General features: G+C 45.2%; 1 protein-coding gene across 1 annotated transcript in view; it reads left to right on the forward strand.

Moving 5' to 3' along the window:
- Window positions 1-24,128, forward strand: part of LOC138359961 (uncharacterized) — a 31,765-nt gene that overhangs the window by 498 nt on the left and 7,139 nt on the right. Inside the window, exons 2-3 of the mRNA XM_069319837.1 lie at window positions 5-446; window positions 13,130-13,242. Coding sequence (XP_069175938.1) covers window positions 5-446; window positions 13,130-13,242 — 555 coding nt within the window. The remainder of the gene's footprint in view (window positions 1-4; window positions 447-13,129; window positions 13,243-24,128) is intronic.

A 24,128-nucleotide genomic window follows, 5' to 3' on the forward strand; every position in this document is an offset into this window, starting at 1 on the left:
ACAGTTCCAGTGAGTGAGGTGAGGGTGTGGGTGCGGCCCACCACTGTGGACGCCGGTCACACGGCCATACTCATCTGTGAAACGTCATCCAGCAGCCCCCCAGCCTCCGTTACCTGGTACTCTTACCTGCCCTTGCTCCAGGCAACGGTACCTCGCCACACCAAGCTCCTGGGGGCTACGTCCGACGAGACCAAACTCCAGGAGGTGGGTCCTCCAAATACCAGACTCCTGGGGTTTGAGCCACACGAGATGATGACGTTCCCGGAGGCTGCTGTGCACGAGATATTGCAGCAGGAAGAGATACTGCACGAGAACAATCACCTTAAGGTTTCACCTCATAAGAAACTGGTGCCGGTGGCGTCACTCGAGAACAAGAAGAAGGGCACAAAGCTGCAGGGCGCTTCAACCCGCCACTCTCCAGGACTGTTTGATGGAACTGTCACAAGGTAAGTGGATGACAGTGTTGTAGTTTTCTACGTCACAAGGCAGGTGTGTGACAGTGTTTGCATGTGCACTCTTCACAAGGCAGGTAAATAACAGTGTTGCTGTCTGTTTTGCAAGTGTGTCAGAAGAGTGGAGGGTTGCTAAGGAATCTCCCTCTAATGAACCATGTGTGGAAGTCGATGTTTGGTATGGCCCTCGTTTTCATGCAGATTACATCAAAAAGCTTTATATTATCTACATAAATAGTAATGGATATGCTCGTGAGTCTATAACCGCTAATCTCCAAAAGTTCTTCACCGATTCCGTTGAAATTTTCACACAACGTTCCATTCACATCCAAGCAGGTTTTTATATACATGCTCTATAGATGTCAGGTCTGTGACGGTAAACATAAACATGCTTGTTCTGAAAAACTGTGTTCTTCAATTGATTTTCATGTGAGGGAAATATTCAAAACCTCGTTACCGACTGCTTTGAAATTTTGACACAACGTTGCATTCGAATAGGCTCGACTTTTTATATATCTACTCTATACATCCCTCACCTGTGACAGGAAAAACATGCTATTTTTGAAAGACAGCCCCATCTGTTGGACATATGAGCAACACACGTTGTAATCTCCGAAAGTTCTTCACCGATGGCTTTGAAATTTTGTCACAACGTTGCATTCAAATAGGCGCGTTTTTTTATATACCCACTATATAGATGCCACCCTTGTGACAGGTAAAAACATGCGTTTTTGAAAGACAGCGCCATCTGTTGCACATAATAGCAACATGTACGCTGTACTAAATATGTCACAAATTCTGTTTCAATGTTTCCGATTGCATTGATAAATTTTATTTACATAGATTTTGATTTATTTTATTTTTTATTGAATTATTTTGTGTGACATTGTGATGGAATTGAGCTGTGTTGTTTACTATACCGTTCATTTTGTAAGTATAAGTATAGATGTCACACCTGTGACAGGTAAAAACAAGTTTTTTTTTTGAGAAACAGCGCCATCTGTTGCATGTAGGAGCAGCACACCCCATACTAAATATGTTACGATTCCATTTCAATGTTTCCAATTTCATTGGTAAATTGAATTTTCATTGATTTCGATTTATTTTCATTTTGATTTAATTATTTTGTGTGAATTGCGTTGGAATTGAGCTGTGTTGTTTACTATACTGTTTATTTCATGAGTATAGTTTATTTTTTACTAGCTGAACTTGGCCACGCAATGCGGTGTGTTACAGCCATTTAGGACCAGTAACAGGGTTCTTGATGGATTAACCTCGTTTAGTGTATCCGACCCCAAGTCGGTAGTATGCTAACAAGAATTGGCTATATGTTATGATATTAGTAGCATTTTATTTTATGATGGAAACCTTAAAATAAACTAAATATGATCTCACATGAAGCGATTTTCACGTTCAGTAAACCCTTACTGAGTTGTTAACTGAATGCCTGAGCCACCCAATACATGGTTGATGATAGTAGTATTTAATTTAAGATGGAAAAACTTTAAACTAAACTAAAATGAGCACACATGAAGTGATTCCCACGTTCAGTAAACACCTACTGAGTTGTTAACTGAATGTCTGAGACACCCAATACATGGGGATGATAGTAATATTTTAAGATGGGGAAACTTTAAACTAAATTAAATGACCACACATGAAACGATTTCCATGTTCAGTAAACACTTACTGAGTTGTAAACTGAATGCCTGAGCCACCCAATACAAGTTTGATGATAGTAGTATTTTATTTTACGATGGAAAAACTTTAAACTAAAAATGAACTCACATGAAGTGATTTCTATGTTCAGTAAGCACTTACTGAGTTGTAAACTGAATGGCTGAGCCACTCAATGCAGGGTTGATGATAGTAGAATTTAATTTAATTTAAGATGGGATAGCATATTAGAGTCTTCAGTCCACTGTTGCTGTTTGCCTGACTGACTGACTGACTGCCTTTACTGAGTTACTGAGTGATGGTAGAACCTATTTCATCAAGTCGCTCTGAGAAATTTTAACTAAAAAGTTGTCCAATCCCCATAGCATATTAGTTTTCAGTCCACTGTTGCTGTTTGACTGACTGACTGTCTGCCTTTACTGAGTTACTGAGCGATGGTAGAAGCTATTTCATCAAGTCGGTCTGAGAAATTTAAACTAAAAGTTGTCCTCACCCCATAGCATATTAGAGTCTTTAGTCCACTGTAATAATTGCTGTTTGCCTGACTGACTGTCTGACTACTTTTACTGAGCTACTGAGTGATGGTAGGAGCTATTTCATCAAGTGGGAAAAAATTTAAGACTGGTAGACACCTTTTAAGATGTAAAAATGTTTCCCCTTATTCAGTAAACACTTACTTACTGACTTTGACTGAGTTTACTGACTGATGCTGGCACTTATTTGATTTGATAGAAAGAAAAAAAATTGAAGACTGGTAGACACCTATTAAGATGTAAACAAAAAATTCCCTCATTCAGTAAACGTTTACTTACTGAGTTTGACTGAATTTACTAAGTGATGCTACAACTGATTTGAGTTGATGGAAAGAAAAAAATTGAAGACTGATAGACACCTTTTAAGATATAAAAAATTTTTCTCTCATTCAGTAAACGCTTACATCCTGACTTTGACTGAGTTTAGTGAATGATGCTGCCACTGGTTTCATTTAATAGAAAGAAAAACATTGAAGACTGGTAGACACCTTTCAAGATGTAAAATGTTTTCCTCATTCAGTAAACGCTTACTTACTGACTTTGACTGAGTTTACTGAGTGATTCTATTTACTTGATTTGATTTGTTATAAGAAATTGAAGACTGATATACGATGAGGACGATGCGGCGACTAGCTTACGACGGACGATACTCTTAAGTGTTTAATAAAGAATAAAATATTATATATAAAGACTTTACACCTTTAACTACTTATTGTTGTTCTGTATACTGAGAAATGCGGGTATAAACAGGATGAGGGTGCACACCTTTCCTTATTCTACAAAGTTACAAATGCGTGCACCTTAAGTGGATAAGTGGAAGGTGGTGGTGGGAGAGTGCAAGGGGGGAGGGGGGTGGCGCCGGCTAATGGTTTCATAATACGGTCACACCACTTATGTGTCGCAACCCGTTCTCGCAAATTCGTAAAGTCAATATTGACTTCTTAACTACGTGCATAGGTGATATACTAAACATAATAGATACCCTTAAAAAGATTCATAGAAAACACCGACCTTACCTAACCTTGTTAGTATCTTAAGATAAGCACCTTATTGCTTCGTAATTACAATTATTACTTAACCTATACCTATTATAGGTTAGGTAATAATTGTAATTACGAAGCAATAAGATGCTTATCTTAAGATACTAACAAGGTTAGGTAAGGTCGGTGTTTTCTATGAATCTTTTTAAGGGTATCTATTATGTTAAGTATGTCACCTATGCACATATTTAATAAGTTAATATTGACTTATTAAATTTGCGAGAACGGGTTGCTCCACTGCCTCGCCGCCCGTCGAAGTGGTCACACCACACCTGCATGCTCTCGTACCATGTGGTCCCTATGCGCCTCATGGCCTATGCGATGGTATGAGCTATGTGCTCCCCCTAGACCCCTCTGATGACTTTAAAACGATTAAGGTAGAAGGGGCGGCATCCGGAGTGTGATTCAATCAGGTAGCCCGACCCAAACGCTTGTTCTCGCACACCGTGTGCTATGTGGTGGTGGTGGTGGCGGCACACTTCATGGCTATGTGGTTTATCACAGACCATGTGGTGCCTATGCGGTACTCCATAGAGGAGAGGTTGGAGGGGGCGGGGAGGATGGGAATGGTGCTCCCTCAGTGTGTTTACAAAATGAAGCGCCCATCGTTCACGACTCACAACTGGTTGAGATGAATCACTGCGAACACGCATTACTTGAGGGTCTCTGTACAACATGAACTAATGACACTTGCAGGACTCCTGCTGTGAGATACAACTCTGCCCTCGCCTGTTACGACTCAGCTCACCGGCGGTGTTATTGGTGAGATACAACGTTTTTCGTAATACGCCCACACACATCACTCAACGCAACACTGAGAGTACTCAGAGTATGGGTAATGATGTGTATCAGTGCTATACCGACGGCTCTGTAGAAGAAGGTGGACGATGTACCGGTTGCGCATGTAATATATTTGAAAAATCTTCTCTCGTACATATGGCAATGAAGCGCGTCAATGACTGGGCAAGTACAACTCAAACCGAACTTGCAGGCATATACCTCGCCACTGAATTTTTAAAAGACAAAGGCAGTGGACTTATATACTGTGACTCGCAGAGTGCACTCCTGGCATTGAACGCACATAATAGTGACACCCAGAAAATAGTCAGTGATATTCGAATGAATGTTTTAGCTGCTCAAGAAAACATATTTGAAATTAAATTCCTATGAATACCATCACATGTTGGCATCTCAAGGCATTACACTGTTGATATGCTTGCTAAGACAGCCTGCAGGAAACCAGTGGTAGAAACTGATATGGGTGTTTCATTAGCAGTGACAAAGAGAACACTTAAACAAATATCTAATGAAGATCTCACCAACCTAACAAATTCACAAAGACCTGAAAGTTGTAGCATTAAATATTATGATAGATATCGTGAGGAGACATTCACATATGGGACTAATAGAACAAGAACCCGGCAATGTGATGTTATTGTGGCCAGAATACGCCTGGGATATAGACGTATCTGGCAGCTTTCTCAAAACCCAAATGTCGAGTACACAATGTGTCAACTTTGTGAAAGAGAAAACATGCACTCTCTTGAACATTATATTGTAGAATGTCCCATACTGACTGACTTTCGCCCTCCTGGGCTAAGGTATGCTGAACTGTGTATTTACTATATGAGTACTGGAAGTCTTGATGATATATTGGACTTGTACCCAAGATTGTCCATGTAATGTATCAATTATACAATGTATGTATGTGATGTAACTATATGACCTGAACTGGTAAAAGCACCTTAATCACCTTCAGTGATTAAGTGCTTAATTGCACACTAGTTTCTCTATCAGCTATCTCACCCTGTCAGAGTAAAGAGACAAATGTATGTGAATGCATGTGTATGTGTGTATATATGTATGTATATATGTATACCTCGTTGATACCTGGTTGATGGGGTTCTGGGAGTTCTTCTACTCCCCAAGCCCGGCCCGAGGTCAGGCTTGACTTGTGAGAGTTTGGTCCACTAAGCTGTTGCTTGGAGCGGCCCGCAGGCCCACATACCCACCACAGCCCGGTTTGTCCGGCACTCCTTGGAGGAATAAATCTAGTTTCCTCTTGAAGATGTTCACGGTTGTTCCGGCAATATTTCTTATGCTCGCTGGGAGGGTGTTGAACAACCGTGGACCTCTGATGTTTATACAGTGTTCTCTGATTGTGCCTATGGCACCTCTGCTCTTCACTGGTTCTATTCTGCATTTTCTTCCATATCGTTCACTCCAGTACGTTGTTATTTTACTGTGTAGATTTGGTACTTGGCCCTCCAGTATCTTTCAGGTGTATATTATTTTATATCTCTCTCGTCTTCTTTCTAGTGAGTACATTTGGAGGGCTTTGAGACGATCCTAATAATTTAGGTGCTTTATCGCGTCTATGCGTGGCGTATATGTTCTCTGTATTCCCTCTATTTCAGCAATCACTCCTTCTCTGAAGGGGAAAGTGAGTACTGAGCAGTACTCAAGACGGGACAACACAAGTGACTTGAAGAGTTCAACCATTGTGAAGGGATCCCTGGATTTGAAAGTTTTCGTAATCCATCCTATCATTTTTCTGGCTGTCGCAATATTTGCTTGGTTATGCTCCCTAAACGTTAGGTCGTCAGACATCATTATTCCCAAATTCTTTACATGCTGTTTTTCTACTATGGGTACATTTGATTATGTTTTGTACTCTGTATTATGTTTAAGGTCCTTGTTTTTACCGTACCTGAGTACCTGGAATTTATCACTGTTAAACATCATGTTATTTTCTGATGCCCAGTTGAAAACTTTATTAATATCAGCTTGAAGTTTTTCAATGTCTTCAGCCGAGGTAATTTTCATACTGATTTTTGTGTCATCTGCAAAGGATGAAATGAAGCTGTGGCTTGTATTTTTGTCTATATTTGATATGAGAATAAGGAAAAGCAGCGGTGCAAGGACTGTATCCTGAAGTACAGAGCTTTTAACTGCGCTCGGACTAGATTTTATATGGTTGACCGTTACTCGCTGAGTCCTGTTTGACAGAAAACTGAGTATCCAGCGTCCTACTTTACCGGTTATTCCCATTGACCTCATTTTGTGTGCTCATCACGCCATGGTCACATTTATCGAAAGCCTTTGCGAAGTCCGTGTATATCACATCAGCATTCTGTTTTTCTTCTAATGCCTCAGTGACTTTGTCGTAGTGCTCAAGTAGCTGTGAGAGGCACGATCTTCCCTCTCGAAATCCATGTTGGCCTGGGTTGTGAAGGTCATTGGTCTCCATTAAATTGGTGACCTGACTCCTAATCACTCTCTCAAATACTTTTATTATGTGGGACGTTAGTGCAACTGGTCTAAAATTCTTTGCCAATGCTTTGCTCCCTCCCTTGTGTAGAGGGGGCTATGTCTGCTACTTTAAGTGCATCTGGTATCTCCCCCGTGTCCAAGCTCTTCCTCCACACTATACTGAGTGCCTGTGCTACCGGCACTTTGCAATTCTTTATAAATATTGAATTCCATGAATCTGGACCTGGGGACCTGTATATGAACGTATGTGTGTGTGTATGTATATGTATGTGTATAAAGTATATATATGGAAGCTAATCAGAATTACATTTCACCTCTGTAAATGCACAATACTGATACTATGTAAAAGACACATCGAACATTTTATGTAGGGCATACGTAAGTCTGTGTATCTATGTATTTACTTATGTAGGTTAGCTTATCATTTTAAAAGCACCGAATCACCTTCTGTGGTTGATTGTTCAATAAACCCTTGAACTATATCCTTAACACATCTCTAACCCTGTCCATGGAGGACAGAAGAAAATGTATATATGAGGGTTAGCATTGTAAATGTGTGGCCATGTCTGTTGTAGAAAATAATAAAATAAAAAAAATCACTCAACAATCACAGTCCTTATTTTTAAACACCCCCCCCCCCCCCAGTGACGGTGCCGGTCAACAGGACTTCCGTGTGGCTTCCCTCACCGACTGCCGTGTGCCAAACCAACCACTTCACGCCTTGTTGCCAAAATCGTTTACCTTATCACTCTCCAAGACCTGGGGATCTCACGTGTGTGGGGGAGACCTCTCCCCACCCAACATAGCCAAGCTCCTTCCCTACATACTATGTTTATTATTATTATTATCAACTATTAATCTATATATGCACTTAACTCTTCGACCTCTACACGTACCACTACTTCCCCCTTTTACCCTCAGCGACCCTCAACGTCCCGGGGGGACGTAACCCATCCCTGGGACACGTAACCCGCCCTGCCTCATGTGTGCCCACCCCCTCTCACCCTCTCACTACCTTTGTTGATGTATACCTGTCCCATACTTATCCTCATCCTCTTATCCATACAACCTCCTTGTACCCCCACGACCTAAAACGTCCCCGCGACAGGCCCCGTCCCACTCTACGGACTCCCCACCCATTTTTGACGTAGACCGAGTTCGATTCCGGAGGTTCTCCTCGGGTTTGGGACGGTCTATGTCTCCCATTACACTACTAGGGTGAGGGTGAACACACAAGTAGGCAGGGTGAGCGTGAACACACAGGAAGGCAGGGTGAGCGTGAACACACAGGGTGGCAGGGTGAGCGTGAACACACAGGAAGGCAGGGTGAGCGTGAACACACAGGGAGGCAGGGTGAGCGTGAACACACAGGGAGGCAGGGTGAGCGTGAACACACAGGGAGGCAGGGTGAGCGTGAACACACAGGGTGGCAGGGTGAGCGTGAACACACAGGGTGGCAGGGTGAGCGTGAACACACAGGGAGGCAGGGTGAGCGTGAACACACAGGGTGGCAGGGTGAGCGTGAACACACAGGGTGGCAGGGTGAGCGTGAACACACAGGGTGGCAGGGTGAGCGTGAACACACAGGGTGGCAGGGTGAGCGTGAACACACAGGGAGGCAGGGTGAGCGTGAACACACAGGGAGGCAGGGTGAGCGTGAACACACAGGGAGGCAGGGTGAGCGTGAACACACAGGGAGGCAGGGTGAGCGTGAACACACAGGGAGGCAGAGTGACCCTGAACGCATAGGGTGGCAGGGTGCTCACTGGTAGGATGGGGTATCTTAGCGGCAATTTTCTGTAAGTCCCAATTCCGTTAAAATTAAAGTTATTTCTCTCTGAGAATCTACAGGCAATCAAAGGGACTCTTGGTACAATAAGGAATTACCGTTCTGGTAACGATTTGGTCAAGGATGCTCACGATGATCACCGATAACACTAGCATGCCCTCTAGCTTCTGGCCAGGTGGTTACCTTGTGTACAATATATGTCTCTCGTGTTAAATATCTCGTACCAAAGTTAATTAACAAATATCGCGAACCGGATTTTACAGCTATTCGCGCTTGATGAAATTAGACAGATGACGAGATATAACTCAACGTTGCTTTCGGCGAGGACTTTAGCTGTGGCCGGCAGCGTAGACAACTGACGTCTGAGTGTTACAGTGTTACAGACAACTTCATCAGAATGGTGCTGGCAAGCTCTGCGGGGCCACTTGCGGTTCCTTCTATGCTCCTACTCTTGATATATAAATTAAAAAATTCGGGCATTTGGGCATTGAGGCCTAGTCCAATGAGAGCAGTTTTTCCGGGTAGCGAGAGGCTGTGACGTCATAACTATGCCACGGCAGAGGCTAGTGGTTACTGCCTGCTCACCATTTTCTGAACGCACAACTTAAAAAGTTCCTCTGACTCTGATTTTGGATGTTGATTCCCTGGAGTTAACTAGTTGATATCAATTGCATTCCGTTGCCCTCGTGATATCAATAGCTTTCCGTTGCCATGAGCAATCCACCGATACCCAACTCGACATAGCTGCGTCTTGCGTTAACAAACCACGACCTGATGCACTCGCTCTGTGCACTTGTCTGACTTCAATCGTCGCGGTACTTTAAGTCAAAAATTAAGCAAATTAAGTAAATTAAACATTAAGTCAGCTTGCAAAATCTACGCTCTGACAACAGTAAGCTTACCGGTGTATATCCCTTGTGCACTGTCACAGCTGGGGTGAGGTTATCTTGAGATGATTTCGGGGCTTAGCGTCCCCGCGGCCCGGTCCTCAACCAGGTCTTCTTTTTGTTACACCTTCCCCCCCCCCCCAGGAAGCTCGCTAGCCTTGGCAGCTGGCTAACTCCCAGGTACCTGTTTACTGCTAGGTGAACAGATGCACCAGGGTGAAAGAAACTCCTCAGGACTATGAATCCGAAGCGCTGTCCATTCAGCTGTCAGTTCTCCTGGGGGAGAGGGTACCACCCCATCCTATCCGAACACGGGCACAAGAACCTCATTCCCAGACCATGTCACCCCACAGTGAGAGAGGGAGGGGCTAACTATCCATTTTTCCATCCATCTGTCCATCTATCCATTCAACTATACATTTTTCTATCCACATATCTGCCTATCTATCTGTCTATCCATCTGGCTATCCTTCCACCTACTCCTCTTTCTATCCTCCTATCTATCCATCTGTCAATCAATATAACTCTTCATCTATCTATACGACTATTCATCTACTCATCTGTCCATCTATATTTCCATCTATCTATTCATTCACTCATCCACCTATCCATCCATCAATCTATCCATCCCTCTATCTATGGTCTATCCCTGTCCTTGGCCTCGTCTCGGTCTGTCTCTGCCTCTGCCTCTGCCTCTGTCTGCCTGTCAGTCTCTCTAATTAAAAGTATAATTGTCATGAGGTTGCGTCTCCCAGACGACCACCCACAGTTCCTATGGCTTAAGGAGTCTTATTCTTTATCTTATCATTACAAAATTTATATTATAAATAATTTATTGTCATAACTTTTCCTCTAATATTCGGATGAATTCAGTAGAAAATTTGATAATATTGATTTTTCATGTATTTCGATTTATTTTCATAGTTGATTTAATTATTTCGTGACACTGTGTTGGAAATAATCTGTGTTGTTTACAATGCTGTTAATTCTGTAAGTATAAGTATAGATGCCACACCTGTGACAGGAACAAAATTATTTTCTTAAGAAACAGCAACATCTGTATCACGTAAGAGCAACACACGCTATACTAAATATGTTACAATTCCATTTCTATATTTCCGATTTCATTGATAAATTGAATTCTCATAGATTTCGAATTATTTTCATTTTAGATTAATTATTTTGTGTGACATTGTGTTGGAATTGAGCTGTGTTGTTTACCAGACCGTTCACTGTGTGAGAATAGTTTATTTTTTTCATGGTTTTTATTTTGTTTTTAACTGTTTTTCTTATATTTCAGTGATAGGAACATCAGATCATTTGATGTTCCCAATTCACGGATGGGAACATCAGATCATTTGGGAATGTATCAGACGAAGGAGTGGGGAATGGTGGGGAGGACGAGGGGACAGGGGTGGGGATAATGTTGGGGAAGACGAAGGGACGAGGAATTGGGGACGGTGGGGATGAGGGGACAAGGGAATGGAGAATGGTGGGGAAGTCAAGGGAAAAGGGGAGTGGGGCGTGGTGGAGGGGACGAGGTGACGGGGTAGGGGGGAATGGATGGGAGGACGAGGGAACGGTGGGGTGGGGGAATGGTTAGGAAGAAGAGGGGATTCTGGAGTGGGGGATGGTGGGGAGGTCGAGGGGACCGGGGAGTGGGGAATGGTTGGGAGGACTATGGGACGAGAAGGGAATGGTGGGGAGGACTGGGAGACAGGAGAAGGTTGCTGTGGCTCAGCAACGCACACGCGTTGCTGAGCCACAGCAACGCGTGGCCGGGTACAGCTAGTTAAATAATATATACTGCACTATCAGGATTCGACTAATTAATAAAAACTCCCCCACTGTTGGATCTGTGTGTAAATTAATTTGTTTTATACAGTTTACTAGAAATAACAATTTAATAATTAAATTATCCACAAAATCCCACATTGTTTGGTCATCCACATATTTATCGAACAAATTTACCAAATTATTTACACATTCCCACGATGCATGCTGTTGACCTGATATCCCGTGTATCAACCTGTTGGGCAAACAAGTTTCAGATTAGAGTCAGCCAAGGAGTGAATGATCGCTAATGGAATGATGTTCTTGAGAAAGGCACATCCAGTATGACTGTTGGAGGTTGAGAGTCTTGTAGTATGGGTGGCAACTACTGGTAGTCCACGGTGTTGGGCCAGGTGCGGAACTTTGAGAATGTTGCCCTAGTACATAACACTTAGACCAACAACGTCATGACGGTGTTGCAGGCTTTGATGTTCAGACCGTTCCCACCAGACTTGATCAAGACTAGAGATGAGCCTTCTTGTCTCTCTCTCCACTTTGTCCAAAAGTCTGGTGAATAATGGGGGGGCAGGTGATCTAGGTGCTTGAGAGCGAACTTGTGCTTCATATAAGGTTTTGCAACCATTGCTGTCAAGACGGTCTCTCTCTCTCTCTCTCTCTCTCTCTCTCTCTCTCTCTCTCTCTCTCTCTCTCTCTCTCTCTCTCTCTCTCTCTCTCTCTCTCTCTCTCTCTCTCTCTCCCCTCCCTCCCTCCCCCCCCTCCCTCTCTCTCTCTCTCTCTCTCTCTCTCTCTCTCTCTCTCTCTCTCTCTCTCTCTCTCTCTCTCTCTCTCTCTCTCTCTCTCTCTCTCTCTCTCTCTCTCTCTCTCTCTCTCTCTCTCCCCCTCCCTCCCTCCCCCTCCCTCCCTCCCTCCCTCCCTCTCTCTCTCTCTCTCTCTCTCTCTCTCTCTCTCTCTCTCTCTCTCTCTCTCTCTCTCTCTCTCTCCCCCTCTCTCCCTCCCTCCCTCCCTCCCCCTCCCTCCCTCCCTCCCTCCCTCCCTCCCTCTCTCTCTCTCTCTCTCTCTCTCTCTCTCCCCCTCTCTCCCTCCCTCCCTCCCTCCCCCTCCCTCCCTCCCTCCCTCCCTCCCTCTCTCTCTCTCTCTCTCTCTCTCTCTCTCTCTCTCTCTCTCTCTCTCTCTCTCTCTCTCTCTCTCTCTCTCTCTCTCTCTCTCTCTCCCCCTCTCTCCCTCCCTCCCTCCCTCCCCCTCCCTCTCTCTCTCTCTCTCTCTCTCTCTCCCCCTCTCTCCCTCCCTCCCTCCCTCCCCCTCCCTCCCTCCCTCCCTCCCTCTCTCTCTCTCTCTCTCTCTCTCTCTCTCCCCCTCTCTCCCTCCCTCCCTCCCTCCCTCCCTCCCCCTCCCTCCCTCCCTCCCTCCCTCCCTCCCTCCCTCTCTCTCTCTCTCTCTCTCTCTCTCTCTCTATCTCTCTCTCTCTCTCTCTCTCTCTCTCTCTCTCTCTCTCTCTCTCTCTCTCTCTCTCTCCCCCTCTCTCTCTCTCTCTCCCCCCCCTCTCTCTCTCTCTCTCTCTCTCTCTCTCTCTCTCTCTCTCTCTCTCTCTCTCTCTCTCTCTCTCTCTCTCTCTCTCTCTCTCTCTCTCTCAACAACCTACCACTCCCAGACAAATAATGATGCAGTGGTTCCGTGTGTCCTGCAGGTCGGAGCTGGTGGTGGAGGCGGTGCCGAGGGACAACGGCAGAGTCTTCACTTGTGCCGCTGAGAACGGTCTGGGCGTCGTCGTCACCACCAGCCTCACTCTTAATGTCTCTCGTGAGTCTTCATAAAGCACCTCATAGTCACTCGTTCATGGTACCTTGCAACACAATTATTTGCATGGACTTAAATGTATATCAAAACATTATTTTTCTATAGGTTTTACATAATCTATAATATTTATTTGTTATCTTCATCCTAGTTCTAGGCGCTTGTTAATTTACGTATACGGTATGATTCGCATTTCAAATATCGTGGTCCTTAAGTTTACATTACTATTTATAAACAGTTCCTACGATAATTACACATACCCCCAAGGTATGGAGGTATGTGTAATTATCTGAAGTTATGTAATACATATCTTCAACACGAACGATCAACTGCCTACATTCCTTCCTAAAGCACACATCAAAAATTACTTGGTATAATTTCATTACAGGAAAAAAACTATGAAAAAAAGTATAATTATTAAAATTTCTAAATGTGTTTTTAAAGATAACCAGTTGGTCATGTGTCGTGTAATATATGTGGGTGTCTGATCTTTCTCAGAGAAGTTCGCTTAGATATATACTTTGTGATCTTTTTCCGTCTGACTACACAAGGATTTTGTCTCTAGTTTGTTATCTAAAGTCCAGTCTTTGTTTCTTTTCCTGGAAAACATTATCATGCACTTGCCTGAGTCTTGTAGCCACCTGCTGGCTCATGGTGAGTCTTGTAGCCACCTGCAGGCTCATGTTGAGTCTTGAAGCCACCTGCTGGCTCATGGTGAGTCTTGTAGCCACCTGCTGGCTCATGGTGAGTCTTGTAGCCACCTGCAGGCTCATGTTGAGTCTTGAAGCCACCTGCTGGCTCATGGTGAGTCTTGTAGCCACCTGCTGGCTCATGGTGAGTCTTGTAGCCACCTGCTGGCTCATGGTGAGTCTTGTAGCCACCTGCTGGCTCATGGTGAGTCTTGTAGTCACCTGCTGGCTCATGTTGAGTCTTGTAGCCACCTGCTGGCTCATGGTGAGTCTTGAAGCCACCTGCTGGCTCATGGTGAGTCTTGAAGCCACCTGCTGGCTCATGGTGAGTCTTGAAGCCACCTGCTGGCTCATGGTGAGTCTTGAAGCCACCTGCTGGCTCATGTTGAGTCTTGTAGCCACCTGCTGGCTCATGTTGAGTCTTGTAGCCACCTGCTGGCTCATGTTGAGTCTTGTAGCCACCTGCTGGCTCATGGTGAGTCTTGAAGCCACCTGCTGGCTCATGTTGGATCATTCCTATAGTCTATCCACGATATCATCACTATTTTTGAGTCAGTAAAAATTTAGAGAATAGGGATTCTGCCCCATCTGAGAGATTTAACATACATCAGGGGACAAAATAGACCAAGGTACTGACTCCTGCTGGACTCACATGTTAACATCTCATCAGTCTCTAGTTTCATGTCACCAGTCGCGAGAGACTCTGGTTTCGTCTCTCGCATGTCCTCTTCACACGGATATTCTTAAAAGTGCCGGAATCTACTGCTCTCTCGTCTAGTTAAATACTTTTCCTTCTACTTTTGAGCTAAAGTAGTTTTTCTTTAACAGGTCTATCAATCACATATGTTTACCTTCCTCCAATGTTCCGACGCTCCTTTGTTGTTAACTGAAAATATTAAGACTTTTCAACCTGCCACAGTCGGTTCTCCTCTCACTTCTCTATAGTAGATCTGTGCAGTTCTCGTCGCAAAGTTGTCTGCTCCGTTGTTCCACATGTGCTCTCACAGGCTGGGTACTCTTCATTTCACTTCTTTATCATGCCTCCCGTGGGTGGTGGTGGAAAAGGTTACAGAGGCACATAATCGGCTCAGGAACTGAACCCCAAAGTTTTTTAGTTAAGCAAGTAACAATCTTATGAAGCTTACAATCTTGTGTTACACAATTGTGTTATGATCTCAGCCTGCAGGAGAAACGAGTCTCCCTTCTTGAGAGTTATTCAGCAAGCCTGACCTAACTAGAAGGTCTAGCAAGTATTGAGGTGATAACCCATATGAAAAATGGCTGGTTGGATATGTGTAACAGTTTGAGATTATGGGCAATGCAGAAGAAAATAGATAAATGACGGGCTAGGAGATGTGGACATTTTGCTGGAGGCGTGAGGCTCGCTTCTGGAGGACCTTGACCTCACTTGAGTGCCAGACATCGCAGGGGGGAAGCCGCGCTCCGTTGAGCTCCCGTCAGAAGGGAACCCCTAGTGATATATCTCTAAGAGAAGAGAAGTGTGCAGACGTGCCAGCTGTGGAATCGAGCTGGGGACGTGTGGTCTCAAGTCGTGGACGATAATTAGTGAATATTAAGCCGCCCGGAGGCATTATTGTGGGCCGTGTGGAGCGCCCTGACCAGACGCCGTCAGAGGGAAAGCGCCCTCGACCAATTAATCTGTGGTAAGCACGATATACGCCAGTTCATAGTGATCACTTGTAGTTGGTCGTGTGCCCAGCGACAGTAGCAATGTTTATTTATAGGTTAGACATGTTTTAATAAGGCAGAAAGCCTGAAATAAGAGAGTGGAGAGGGAGGAACACGGAGCGACGTCCGCCCCCTCTGAGCGCTGGCGGACGACTGAGGGAGCCTGGCTCCGGATGGAGGAAGACCCTCCCAGCGAGTGAGGACCGCCGCCAGGCGAGGTGGAGTATGGACCCGCCCAAAACGGGGGAGTCCACTCTCACTGTATGTAGAGGACAGATAGAGGTTTGAGGCAAGCATATTGTATGGTTATTTTTGTTTATGTGTTAAAGGGGAACATTTTATTGGAGTGTCGATGGGTTGCAGGTTTGTCTTTGGGGAAGAAGTTGCTGAGAACTTCGAAGCCAGCAGATGATGTAGCTGATGAGACTCCAAGGTAGTGGAGCAGAGGACCTCGAGCTGTGAGGAGAAGCAGCAGTGAAGAGGAGTGTCACGTGCTTCTGTAGAGGTGGTGTAGCAGCCAAGAGAGCTGTGGAAGAACCTAACAGAAGGGTGAAGCACCGTAGTTGCACAAGGAAACTTCATGATAGCAGCCGGGAGGAGCTGCAGAGGATCCTGGTAGTGAAGCCCGGAAGAACCTAAGGATATTAGGGTTGTGAACTTCCAGAGGTGGAAGGGGAAGTTCTGGTGGATTACTTATAGGGAGTTGATAGTGTTTGGTTGTCAGTAGCGTGCAAGACGCAGTGAGAGGTGAGTGACTGTTTGCATTCTTATGTCAAGGAGTTTTTTATACTGAAGTATCAATGAACATCTGTACTGGTATATGTTATTGCATTCAAATGCTGATTTTCTATATGTGTATGTTAGCTTGCTGATGGTGCAACAGTGTATGTAGGCTTGATCAACTTGAGGAGGTTGATAGTATCAGGTGGTGAACCAGGAGATAGGATACCACTGGATAAGCTGATAATAGAGTTCTGATGGTGTTGGAGTGCAACCTGATTGTGATATTATAGAGTATAGGATTCATTATTATTATATGTGTGTATGTATCGTGTATGTGCTTTGTCCAGTAAATGTGTCACAATTTGCTGGTGTTTGCCCTTGTCCTAGTGAGGCTTCCCAGGAGGTAGTAAAGAAGGAGAGAGAGAGAGAAAGAACCAATAACCACTGCTGTGGACAGGGTAGAAGGTAATACTAGTAAGTTATAGGGGATTGAGGAGATCATATCTCATAAGGAGAGAGTGGGGAGTCACAGCGGCTCGAGTGGGTGTGTGCACGTGACAACGAGGCTAAGTGTTGGAGCCGCATCCCCTAAACGTGTGACGTTGAGCCCCTCTCCAAGAGCCAGAAGCGCCAAGGGTGATCTCCTAGTATAAGCACTCTGCCGAGTTGTGGGTTGGGTTGTCCATAGAGAAGGATCAACGACGACAACACCAACCAACCCACAGTCTATAAGAAATTGGGGGCCTGTCCGGGAGAGTGAACTGACACACCCACACCCTGTCCAAGAGTGGATTTGTACACCCTTGCTGAAATAGATAAACTGTGTGAACGCAGGTGTATATTCTCTCTCTTGGGAAGACTCACAGGACAAAGATGGATAAGGTGCAAGCGTTTGTGGAGTCAGGCAAGCCTGAGGATTTAGAAGGTTGTACGAGGGATCAATTGAAACAAATAGCAGAAAAATGTGGCATCAGGTTGAAAGCATCTAAAGTAGCTGGGATGAAGGATGAGATCCTGAGGCAGTTGAGAGCCAGAAGTGAAGCGGCAGAACAAGGAGCCCAGGAAGGAGCTGAAAGTAGAAAGGAGGATGATGGGCAGGATGACGTGAGATCCCAGGGATCGAGTAGGAGCAGCAAGAGTAGCCGCAGTAGCAGGAGTAGCCGGAATAGGAGCTTGGAGAGATTCCAGTTAGAGCTCCAGATGCAGCGTGAGGACAAGGAGAGACAGTTCCAGCTGGAAAAGATGAAATTAGAACTCCAGATGAAAAATGAAGCCGAGAAGGAAAAAGAGAAAACCAGGTTGGAAGTAGAAAAAGAGAAAACCAGAGTAAGAGAACTGGAGTTGGAACAGGAGAAAGAAAAAGAGAAAGCAAGACTAGAGGTGGAGAAAGAAAAAGAGAAAACCAGAGTAAGGGAACTGGAGTTGGAACAAGAAAAAGAAAAAGCCCAGGTCGAAAAAGAAAAAGAGAGAACAAAACAAATGCAGATAGAAGCGAATAGAACCTTGGCTGAACAAAGGATTGAACATGGGTTGCCAGAGAGCACCACCCAGGTATCACACCCACCAGATGTTAGGGTCAGGGAGAAGGACATTCCCTTGTTTGTGCCCGAAGAGGCAGAGAGCTTCTTCGAGCATTTTGAGAAAGTAGCCAGTATCAAGGAGTGGCCACAGGAGGAATGGGCCCAGCTGGTCCAGTTAAGATTGACCGGTGCAGCCAGGGAGGCATACACCCAATTGTCACTGGAAGAGTGCCAGGATTACGCTACAGTAAAGAGCAGCATATTGCGCTCGTTTCAGTTAACCCCAGAGGCTTATAGGAAGCGCTTCAGAGAAATGATCAAAGTTGGAGCGTGTACGTTTGCTGAGACAGCAAGAGATCTGGAAAGACGATTCCAGAAGTGGATTGAGGCTGCTGGAGTTGGATCTTACGCTGACTTGAAGCAACTGATGGTCATGGAGAAGTTCTTGGAGATGATGCATCCCGAAACAAAGTTCAAGATCCAAGAAGCAGGGATAAAGGAGGTGAAAGATGCCGCAGATAGGGCGGATATGATTACTGAAGCATACAATAGCTTGAGGGAGAACAGAGTGAGAAGCGAGGCGAGACGCAGCAATGGCAGATCCAATGGAGTCTGGGGAGGAAGAAATTATGAGAGACCCAGAAGAGTCTGGGGTGAGAAAAATTTTGATAAATGGGCAGATAAAAGTAAGTACCCTAAAACTCAGAAGAGTAGGTCGCGCACTTCGTCTGAAAGTGAGGATGGAGGAGCAAAACGAGAAACTGATCGTTATCCAGGAAATCAAGGGTCCAGTAAAGCTCCACAGAGTGCGAGTAGTACGTCTGGCCCGAGGAACTCCAATACGAGTAGACAGAGTCAGAGCTACTCTGGTACATATAGAAGAGACTTTTCACAGATGAGATGTTACCAATGTAACGGATTGGGTCACGTGATGCGAGACTGTCGGCAGGGCAAGAGAGTTGTGACCCTGGCCATGTGTGACCCCCGAAGTAAATATGCCAATGTGTTCCGAGACAAACCACAGAAGACGAACTTAGTGAACGAGAGGTATAGACCGTTCATGAGCAAAGGTTGGATCAGTATAAGAGGCCAACCTGAGGTAGAAGTTGGTATCTTGAGAGATACCGGAGCTAATCAGAGCTTGATTACGAGAAGCCTGATTGGGAATGATCGACGGTTAGCTGGCAGGAGTAAGATGAGAGTATATGGGTTATTGTCGGAAAGTGACATGCCCGTTTGTACTGTCTAGCTAAGGTCGGAATATGTGTCGGCAGAGGTGATGTTGGGAGTGTGCCCCGACATACCTATTCCAGGAGTCCAAGTGATCCTGGGGAATGACTTGTGCGGGACAAAGGTGTTGCCGAGAGTCGTAGCAGAGACTGTGCCAGAGGAGTGCCCAGAAGGCCACGGCACGGGTGGGACACCTGAGAGTGTGAACCTGACTGACATCCGAGGAGATGAGTCAGGAGACCGCCAAGCCATTAAAAACCCTGTCTCGGTAGTGACGAAGGCAGAAGTGGCCGACGAGGAAGACGCTGAAGAAGATGAGACAGTGTCGATTCAGCCGGTGGAAGATATCGACGTAGATATAGCATGGCTGTTTGATGAAGGTCCAGCCCAGGAGAATGAAGTCTCGGTGAGGTCGAAAGTGAGGATGACCCAGCCGAAGAAGAATCATGTGAAGAGAGCGGACCTGAGTAGAGCCCAGACTGCTGAAATTAAGAGTCGGAAGGTGAATGCAACTGTGCTGAGTAGGAATGAGGAAAGATGTGGACATACTGAGGACGGGAGTAGAGCGTCACGTTGTCCACGAGCACAGAAGCATAGGGATAGTGGAGTTAAGTTGTTTGAGGTGTCAGGAGTTGATACGTTCCACAGAAAACGTGAAGAAAAGATAGTGAAGAAGAGTAGTAGCCGAGAAAATGAAAGGAGAAGAGACAGTATGTGTGGAGAGATGCTTACGAGCACTTTGGGAGAGGCAAAGCGACATGTATGGTCGAGTGCTGTTGGATGTAGTGCAGTGCTCGAAGAAACTTTTAGGGAACGAAGAAGAGTTGAAGGAGAAGAAATGGAGTGGTATAGAGGTGAGAAGTGTGGGAAGAGGATGACGATGCAAGCATGGAGGGATAGAAGAAAGCCGAGGACTCGATGGAAGTCAGACAGGATGAGATCTTGGATAAATGCGGAGACGCAAGGGAGGATCGTCGGTGAAGACGAGGAAGTGAAGTATGATGACAGGAGGCGGAAGTATAACGGCAGTAGATGGAAGTGTGAAGACGACAGAGGAGGTACAGACAGTAGACGTCTGACTCTGGACGTGAAGAGAGGAAGACGAGGAAACGGAGGGTGGAAACAATAAGTAGAGTGGACCGATGGAGTGCAGGCGTCCAAGGAGGACAGCCAAGCCAAGAGGTGCCAGAGAGGTCAGATCATTTGTGAGAAGAACATGTTCCTGGAGAGTTGTGAGCCGGATGTTGCAAGGTGCAACGAACTAATTGTAGACTCCTAAGAGAGTATATGGGGTGAAGAACGAGACAGTGTGGTGGCGGATGTATTATCCCGAGCTTTGCCACTGGAATAACTCTCAAAAATAAGGGGAGGGGAGTGTTATGATCTCAGCCTGCAGGAGAAACGAGTCTCCCTTCTTGAGAGTTATTCAGCAAGCCTGACCTAACTAGAAGGTCTAGCAAGTATTGAGGTGATAACCCATATGAAAAATGGCTGGTTGGATATGTGTAACAGTTTGAGATTATGGGCAATGCAGAAGAAAATAGATAAATGACGGGCTAGGAGATGTGGACATTTTGCTGGAGGCGTGAGGCTCGCTTCTGGAGGACCTTGACCTCACTTGAGTGCCAGACATCGCAGGGGGAAGCCGCGCTCCGTTGAGCTCCCGTCAGAAGGGAACCCCTAGTGATATATCTCTAAGAGAAGAGAAGTGTGCAGACGTGCCAGCTGTGGAATCGAGCTGGGGACGTGTGGTCTCAAGTCGTGGACGATAATTAGTGAATATTAAGCCGCCCGGAGGCATTATTGTGGGCCGTGTGGAGCGCCCTGACCAGACGCCGTCAGAGGGAAAGCGCCCTCGACCAATTAATCTGTGGTAAGCACGATATACGCCAGTTCATAGTGATCACTTGTAGTTGGTCGTGTGCCCAGCGACAGTAGCAATGTTTATTTATAGGTTAGACATGTTTTAATAAGGCAGAAAGCCTGAAATAAGAGAGTGGAGAGGGAGGAACACGGAGCGACGTCCGCCCCCTCTGAGCGCTGGCGGACGACTGAGGGAGCCTGGCTCCGGATGGAGGAAGACCCTCCCAGCGAGTGAGGACCGCCGCCAGGCGAGGTGGAGTATGGACCCGCCCAAAACGGGGGAGTCCACTCTCACTGTATGTAGAGGACAGATAGAGGTTTGAGGCAAGCATATTGTGTGGTTATTTTTGTTTATGTGTTAAAGGGGAACATTTTATTGGAGTGTCGATGGGTTGCAGGTTTGTCTTTGGGGAAGAAGTTGCTGAGAACTTCGAAGCCAGCAGATGATGTAGCTGATGAGACTCCAAGGTAGTGGAGCAGAGGACCTCGAGCTGTGAGGAGAAGCAGCAGTGAAGAGGAGTGTCACGTGCTTCTGTAGAGGTGGTGTAGCAGCCAAGAGAGCTGTGGAAGAACCTAACAGAAGGGTGAAGCACCGTAGTTGCACAAGGAAACTTCATGATAGCAGCCGGGAGGAGCTGCAGAGGATCCTGGTAGTGAAGCCCGGAAGAACCTAAGGATATTAGGGTTGTGAACTTCCAGAGGTGGAAGGGGAAGTTCTGGTGGATTACTTATAGGGAGTTGATAGTGTTTGGTTGTCAGTAGCGTGCAAGACGCAGTGAGAGGTGAGTGACTGTTTGCATTCTTATGTCAAGGAGTTTTTTATACTGAAGTATCAATGAACATCTGTACTGGTATATGTTATTGCATTCAAATGCTGATTTTCTATATGTGTATGTTAGCTTGCTGATGGTGCAACAGTGTATGTAGGCTTGATCAACTTGAGGAGGTTGATAGTATCAGGTGGTGAACCAGGAGATAGGATACCACTGGATAAGCTGATAATAGAGTTCTGATGGTGTTGGAGTGCAACCTGATTGTGATATTATAGAGTATAGGATTCATTATTATTATATGTGTGTATGTATCGTGTATGTGCTTTGTCCAGTAAATGTGTCACAATTTGCTGGTGTTTGCCCTTGTCCTAGTGAGGCTTCCCAGGAGGTAGTAAAGAAGGAGAGAGAGAGAGAAAGAACCAATAACCACTGCTGTGGACAGGGTAGAAGGTAATACTAGTAAGTTATAGGGGATTGAGGAGATCATATCTCATAAGGAGAGAGTGGGGAGTCACAGCGGCTCGAGTGGGTGTGTGCACGTGACAACGAGGCTAAGTGTTGGAGCCGCATCCCCTAAACGTGTGACGTTGAGCCCCTCTCCAAGAGCCAGAAGCGCCAAGGGTGATCTCCTAGTGAAGTGTAAGCACTCTACCGAGTTGTGGGTTGGGTTGTCCGTAGAGAAGGATCAACGACGACAACACCAACCAACCCACAGTCTATGAGAATTGTTAATATTACATACACATTACATATATATTAATAGATATACACAAATACATATGCATATCAATAATATTTTATATCACAAGTGATTCAACAAGAGACTACAACAGTCTTTATATAAGACTACTATATAGTTAGGAAAGAGAGGGAGGGAAGAGAAGAGGAGGAGGAGGAGGAGGAGTGGTTCCGCTGATAAGGAAGTCATGGAGATTCGATGAGATCAACATCTCAAACCTTGATGATTAGAGACTACTTAGCAGGCACTAAGATAATGACAAGAATAATGGCTGTAGTAACATATAACTGCCATTATATGACAAACATCCAGACAGGAATATAACAGGAACAACATGGCAACCATTAACATAATAGAGAGAGCAGCTGCAATTGTCTTTAGGAAGAAAGATAAACTGTTGATCATGGGTCACTTCAAGCATGAAAAATTAGACTGGGAAAAAAGAGAACCGCATGGAGGGACAGAAACATGAAGAGCTAAATTATTAGCTGTTGCAACAAGAAACTTTCTATGCCAACATGTCAAGGGCCCCACAGTCAAATCCGAACCCCAATAGGAATGAGTTTCCACAGTGTCCTAGCGTTTGAGTATCTGATGGAAGCAGGAATAACCCCATCTAAGGAATGGGACCGAAAAGTAAAAGGCTTGAATACCGAAAAGGAAGCCATGATGAGATGAGAAAATCTTAATAGTAATACCTTGGAAGAAAGAGCTCGGGGAAAAGTCTGTGCAAGGCATGATGTACTTCATCGTCCAGTGTCAGGAGGCGGAGAACAGGTTTATCCCGGCTCAGAAAGAAAACACCGAAAATCCAAAGGGAATCAGTGCTTCAATCAGTCATGTAAGGAAGCAAGGCAGCTAAGCACAAGGGCAAGGAGAAACTACAGAAAAACAAGACACCAGAGAGCAGAGAGAGATACCATAGGGCCAGAAATGGGTGTGATGAGAGAAGCAGAGAGGCAGTTTGAAAATGACATAGTAAACAAAGCCAAGACCCAACCAAAACTGTTATACAGCCACATCAGGAGGAAAACCGTGAAAGAGCAGATGATGAAACTGAAAAAGGGAGAGTATGGGTACACAGAGAATGAAAAAAGGTTTGTGAAGAACTCAACAAGATGTTCCAGGAGGTCTTCACAATAGAACAAGAAGAAGTCCCTGAACTAACTGGGGTGGCGATAAACTAAGCAGCCTTGGAAGATAATGCATTAATAGAGATGAGGTTTGGAGGTATATGCTTGATCTAGATGTGACTAAGGTGGTTGAAACCTACCAGAGTGTTGGAAGACAGCTAACATTGACCCAGTATACAAAAAAGGGAATAGGCACGAGGCCCTAAACTACAGGCCTGAGTCCTTAACTTGTCTACCATGCAAGGTGATGGAGAAGATCATGAGAAAATAGGTGGTAGCACATTTGGGAGAAACAACGTTGTAACACCACGAGCATGTGTTCAGGGAAGGCAAGTCGTGTCTCACAGGTTTATTAGAATTCAATGACCAAGCAACAAGTACTAGGCAAGAAAGAAAAGGATGGGCAGACTGCATTTTCTTGGACTGTCAGAAAGCAGGTGAGTACAGTGCTGCATAATAAATTGTTGCATAAGTTAAGGAAACAAGCTGAAATAAGTGACATGGTTCTCCAATAGAAAAGGGAGTACCTAAAC

The sequence above is a fragment of the Procambarus clarkii genome, chromosome 94, assembly GCF_040958095.1.
Source record: "Procambarus clarkii isolate CNS0578487 chromosome 94, FALCON_Pclarkii_2.0, whole genome shotgun sequence".
NCBI classification, from domain to species: Eukaryota; Metazoa; Arthropoda; class Malacostraca; order Decapoda; family Cambaridae; genus Procambarus; species Procambarus clarkii.